The sequence below is a fragment of the Limulus polyphemus genome, unplaced genomic scaffold, assembly GCF_000517525.1.
Source record: "Limulus polyphemus unplaced genomic scaffold, Limulus_polyphemus-2.1.2 Scaffold6113, whole genome shotgun sequence".
Taxonomy (NCBI): Eukaryota; Metazoa; Arthropoda; class Merostomata; order Xiphosura; family Limulidae; genus Limulus; species Limulus polyphemus.
Genome location: NW_013671723.1, coordinates 38,779 through 44,366, shown reverse-complemented (window position 1 = coordinate 44,366; position 5,588 = coordinate 38,779). Strand labels below are relative to the sequence as shown.

Here is a 5,588-nt window from a genome sequence, read left to right as displayed (position 1 = left end):
GCGTGACCTCAATGACGCAACAATATTATAGATTTTTCGTTTAAACCTTCGTCTTCCAGTTTAATATAAACCTTTCTGTTTTAAATGATACTTATCTAAAAAAAAAGAAGACTGGTTTTGAAAAATAAACCACGATTTTGATTTTCCAAACAGGAATGTAATTATAGCCATCTTATGCTATTAAAACTGTATATGTTTAACACCGTTTAGTGACGAAAGAACATAATGATACTAATATACTTGAACATATTTTTTAAACTCAAAATATTTGGTTTGTTTGTTTTGAATTTCGCGTAAAGCTACACGACGGCTATCTGCGCTATTCGTCCCTAATTTAGCAGTGTAAGACTAGAGGGAAGGCAACTAGTCATCACCACCCACCGCCAACTCTTGGGCTACTCTTTTACCAACGAATAGTAGGATTGACCGTCACGTTATAACGCCCCCACGGCTGAAAGGGCGAGCATGTTTAGTGGGACGGGGATTCGAACCCGCGACCCTCAGATTGCGAGTCGAGCGCCGTAACCACCAGGCCATGCCGGGCCTGAAACTCAAAAGAAAAACCGTTATTGCCTCTATCGTTTCACATCCAAGGAAGGTGAGGATGGAAAATATCCGCAACGGCTTTTTGACATTAGATAGATTATTTTTGACTTTTCAGTAAAATAATCCAAAGTAGTCTAGAGGGAGTTTCGGCACGACGTATGACGCCTAGACATTTCCTGGGTGTTTATATCTGACGTAGTATCTCGAATATAAGATAGACTTAGTGAAACGAATATTGTTAAAAAAAAAAAAGAGTGAGAGGGTTAGTTAGTCAGTTAATGAGTCAATCAGTGAGTCAGTTAGTAAGTTAATTCAGCGGTACACCTTTTTTGAATTGATGAGTCAACAAGGTAGAGAGCATGTGACAAGTGAGTTAAGCCGTATCAGAAGTAGTCAGTGAGTCTTTAAATGATGCCGAGATGTATTTATTTTTAAAGGAGGTAAATAAACGGTTCTTATTTCACGGCGTTGTGACAGAGAAGTGGTTCCGGTAAACAGTGGTTGAGATATTGCCTTTTTCTTCTCTAATGGCGATGATGACAAGTGAGTTAAGCCGTATCAGAAGTAGTCAGTGAGTCTTTAAATGATGCCGAGATGTTTTTATTTTTAAAGGAGGTAAATAAACGGTTCTTATTTCACGGGGTTGTGACAGAGAAGTGGTTCCGGTAAACAGTGGTTGAGATATTGCCTTTTTCCTCTCTAATGGCGATGATGACAAGTGAGTTAAGCCGTATCAGAAGTAGTCAGTGAGTCTTTAAATGATGCCGAGATGTATTTATTTTTAAAGGAGGTAAATAAACGGTTCTTATTTCACGGCGTTGCGACAGAGAAGTGGTTCCGGTAAACAGTGGTTGAGATCTAATGGCGATGACGTCATGGAGAGGTAGCTGACTGAAGGGTTTCTATTTTACATTGAAACTAATTTTAATATGATGAGAGTTCACGTATTCAGGAAAGTTAGAGTATCACCACTGTCTGCCACGCATTAAATGTATTATACACGTATCTTATCAGCATACGTGGTTCCTAAATAACATTATTCAATAGTCTGGTTTCAAATTTATTTATAAAGACTTAAATATTCGTTGAATGTTTTGTTAAACGTGGTGTTTACAAGATTCGGTGTTTATGTGCTAAGATCTGTATGTAGGACACCAGAGTATTGTCGAAAAGAAAAAGGTTCACATTAGCTGAGTATCATGTAAATACAGGTCGTGAAATCTCGTGGCATAAAACTGAACTTCTTTTTAACTGTGCCTTTATTAAAAAGTTAATTTTCGAGAATCACTAGAAACATGTAAACATTTAGATGATATTCTAAGTCCCTAATGTTCCAATACAAAAGTTTGGATCTTCGTATTTACTAGAAATATAAATCATATAATCTTACTTATATATAAAGCCAGAATCTTATATATTGTGAATTGATTTGTCCTATCGTGTTTTGTTTGTTTTTTCTATTAACGTTTAGTTTTATTTATTTATTATAAAAACTGCTAAGTTTCTGAAATCGTTCTTAAACTGTAATTAGAATTTTTTATTTATTTTATGTTACCTTTATTCCACCAAGACTGTACGACTTCCTCCATTTCAACGAGATGATAGTTTTAGGATGAAAACAATTATTTAAATTTCCAAAACCTATTCTATTGTAGTTTTGTTCTAGGGTTGCATTGTGCAGACTGGGAATATAGCATTTAAGACTTTGTTTTGTTTTTATAATACATTCAATCATTATTAGATACTTATATTGTTTTCATTAAAATGTTTGTAAACTATTGGGGACAGATCTAAGACTACAGACTTGCAACGCTAAAATCCGGGGCTTGATTCCCCTTGGTGGACATAGCAGATAGCTCAATGTGATTTTGCTATAAAACAAACTGTAAGATATTTTGCTTTTCATAACTTTGTACATCTTGAATACGACAGGTGAATCAGGTGTTCAACCAATATAACAACTTATAATTCTTTGCCAAAAAAATTACTCTGGTGCATATAACCCAGTATATTATTATTTTTTAAACTCAAAGTTCACTTGTATGTTTCAGCCTTTGTGTATCGTCGGTGATTTAACCATAGAATCAGATATTGAGCGAATTATGAAGTCAACAATTGACACCTATGGAAGACTGGATATTCTGGTGAGTTTATTTACTGGAAAAAAAAAATATCATATTACGTTTATACCAATATAACATTATTACTTTTGTACGTTTTCGTAGAACTCATAGGCCTTCGAAGGCCAATGGAGCTGATCATATATTGTTGTTTCTGGTTAAAGTACAGCTGGTTAAGACAGCAGTTAAGCCTGGCAGGCCTACATTTAACTAGAAACAAAAAATTGCTTAGCACCCTCAGTAAAGAAACGAAACTAAAATCGTTTCAGAAAGAGCATATTTTCTACTTAACCAATAGTTATCGTCTTTGTGATGTCGTACTTATATGCTTGAGTTCGTGTTTCACTTTTCTGATTATATATATATATATACAGGGATTTTCTTTCCATGGGGCAAAGAGGAACCGTCAATCACAAAATCAATTTTTTCTCTCTCCCACCCCCACGATGTTTTATGCATATTTTGATAGTTTTATTTCTCGATCATGTGTGAAAAAGCTAAGTCCCCTTCTAACTATATCATATAAAATATACTTGTTAAAACAATCGTTATGAATAAGCCAGACAATGCTAACAACCATACTGCTCCTACAACACTCCCGTGTCTCTTCAGTCACTAAGTAGAATCCTTAAAATCAGTAATACAAATTCCTTAATAAAAGCTTAGCGTGAAAAATACCTGTAATGTAATCTTTCTCAAGAGGTCAATCTTAGGATTCATCTGTAAATCACTGAGCTGCCACTAAAAGGTCAGATATTTCAACCTGGATAGTTGAAGATCGTAGGACTTGAAAGTGCGAAGGCAGTTAGTTTAGGGTATATGTACTCAATGAACGTCAAAAGTTACGGTTTTAACCCTAACAACTGACTAAGTTTTAGAAACGAATAGGCCAAAAATTTGTGAAACAACCAATATTTTAATAAGCCTAACATAGAGGTAAGTATACAGACTTGCAATGCTATACTCAATAAAAGTAAGAGGTGGGGAGAAAATAGAAATTACCTTACATAGAGAGTTAGCCATAACAGGTGTGGCCTGGTAACAAACTTATTCAACATTAGAAGTTACGGTTATAATGCTGACACCTGGCGAAGCACTAGAAACCAAAATGTATAAAATATTGTGATACAATTAACATTTTACACAATTTTTATTTTGAATCCGAAGAAGACAAATTAATAGGAATGTCAGAGGAAAGCAGGAACATTAACAATGTGGTTTCTCTTCAGGTTAACAATGCTGGTATGTTAGCATTAGACTCAGCTCAAAAAGGTTCTTTGGAGACACTAGATTTAGTGTGGAAAACCAATGTTCGGTAAGGAAGTTTACATCTATAAATAAATAAAATACTTTAAATGTATACTAGACAAATAAGAAAGTACTGAACACACACACACACAGTAGTTTTTTGTTTTACAGTATTAGTGGTGTGTTTTAAAATGATTTTATTTTATTTAGAACTTTTAAAGTTGAGCAGAGAAACATGATATTGTGTGGAAGTAAAATATAAGCTAAAGATATTCAGAGTTAAATATATATGAGCATAAAAAATACCGCATACACAAGTATATACATGAACTATAGTTTGTTACGAATCTCGCGCAAAGCTACACGAGGACTATCTGCACTAGCCGTCCCTAATTTAGCAGTGAAAGACTAAAGGGAAGGCAACTAATCATCAACACCCACCGCCAACTCTTGGGCTACTCTTTTACCTACGAATAGTGGGATTGACGAGTATGTTTGGTGGGACGGAGATTCGAACCCACAGGTTGTAAGTAGAGCGCTCTAACCACCTGGTCATAGTAAATACGTAAAAAATAATGAAAATACTATAACCACAGTTATAACAAGTTTGAGGATTTAGTTTATTGTATAAAATACAAATATATACTTTACATTATAAGTCGTTATTAAATCGTCCCAAAATATACGGTGGAACTAATTAATGAAAAATAACAAGTAATATATAGCTCATAAACAAAATATATTTTAAAAATCAAATCCTAATAATTTTGAATTTATGCACAGTTTCTTTTTAATGGGAAAATGCTTGGAAGTTTTCCTGAATCGGTGTCAAATTATTTGCCATTAAGAATGTTCTGTAGAGATTAGCCTAACTAGATTGTTTGCCAACACTTACAAGTTTATTTTCATACCATCTTAGTATTAGTGGCGCCATCTATTGCTATAATAGTTAGTTTTAAAAACATTCTAAGTATTTTTCTTTTATGTTTCGAAGAGCTGTCTATCACTTGACGATGCTAGCTGTTCCTCACCTGATTGAAAGTAAAGGTTCCATCGTCAACGTTTCGAGCATTCTCAGCAAAAGGGGAGTAAGTACTCTAACATTGAAGAGCCAAGTGAAAAATTGTAGCTTTTAATAATTTTTTCATGTGCACCAGTATCAAGGCAATGTGTGGATGTGTGCTACCAGTTTTTTTGTGTTTTTTTTAAGGGGGTATTTTTAGATCATCGACCCTATTGGATCATTAGCTATGCTACCAGTTGGTCATTTGGACTTTAGGCCTATCGACTGCCAGTGCCATTAAGGCTGTCAACGTATTGAGACTCCTCACTATTACTGGGGATGCGCGCGAGTGGAATATTGAAGTACGCGGCACTTCATTGGTTCTTGAGCGACCGCGCAGCCTAGAGGGAACACTGGTAAGGTTGTTGTTGTTTGTAGTTAAGCACAGAGCTACACAATGGGCTTTCTATGCTCTGCCTACCAGGGGTATCGAAACCTAATTTCTAGCGTTGTAAGTCCGCAGACATACCGCTGTGCCACTGGTATTTTTTGTTATTAATTTTCAGCGTGTAATTTATTTCCTTTCTCTCCTTACCGCCTTATTACTTTATTGTATTTTTATTCTATAATTTATTTTTCCTTATGTCGAAGCGTTAAACCTATTTTTACAT

At 34.9% G+C, this 5,588-nt stretch overlaps 1 protein-coding gene across 4 annotated transcripts in view; it reads left to right on the top strand.

The window, feature by feature from the left end:
- LOC106473370 (3-oxoacyl-[acyl-carrier-protein] reductase FabG-like) overlaps positions 1 to 5,588 on the top strand; it is a 17,980-nt gene that overhangs the window by 5,271 nt on the left and 7,121 nt on the right. For all 4 annotated transcript variants that reach the window (XM_022401813.1, XM_022401815.1, XM_013934054.2 and 1 more), the window contains exons 4-6: positions 2,598 to 2,690; positions 3,896 to 3,981; positions 4,909 to 5,002. In XM_022401813.1, the coding sequence (XP_022257521.1) occupies positions 2,598 to 2,690; positions 3,896 to 3,981; positions 4,909 to 5,002 (273 nt within the window). The remainder of the gene's footprint in view (positions 1 to 2,597; positions 2,691 to 3,895; positions 3,982 to 4,908; positions 5,003 to 5,588) is intronic.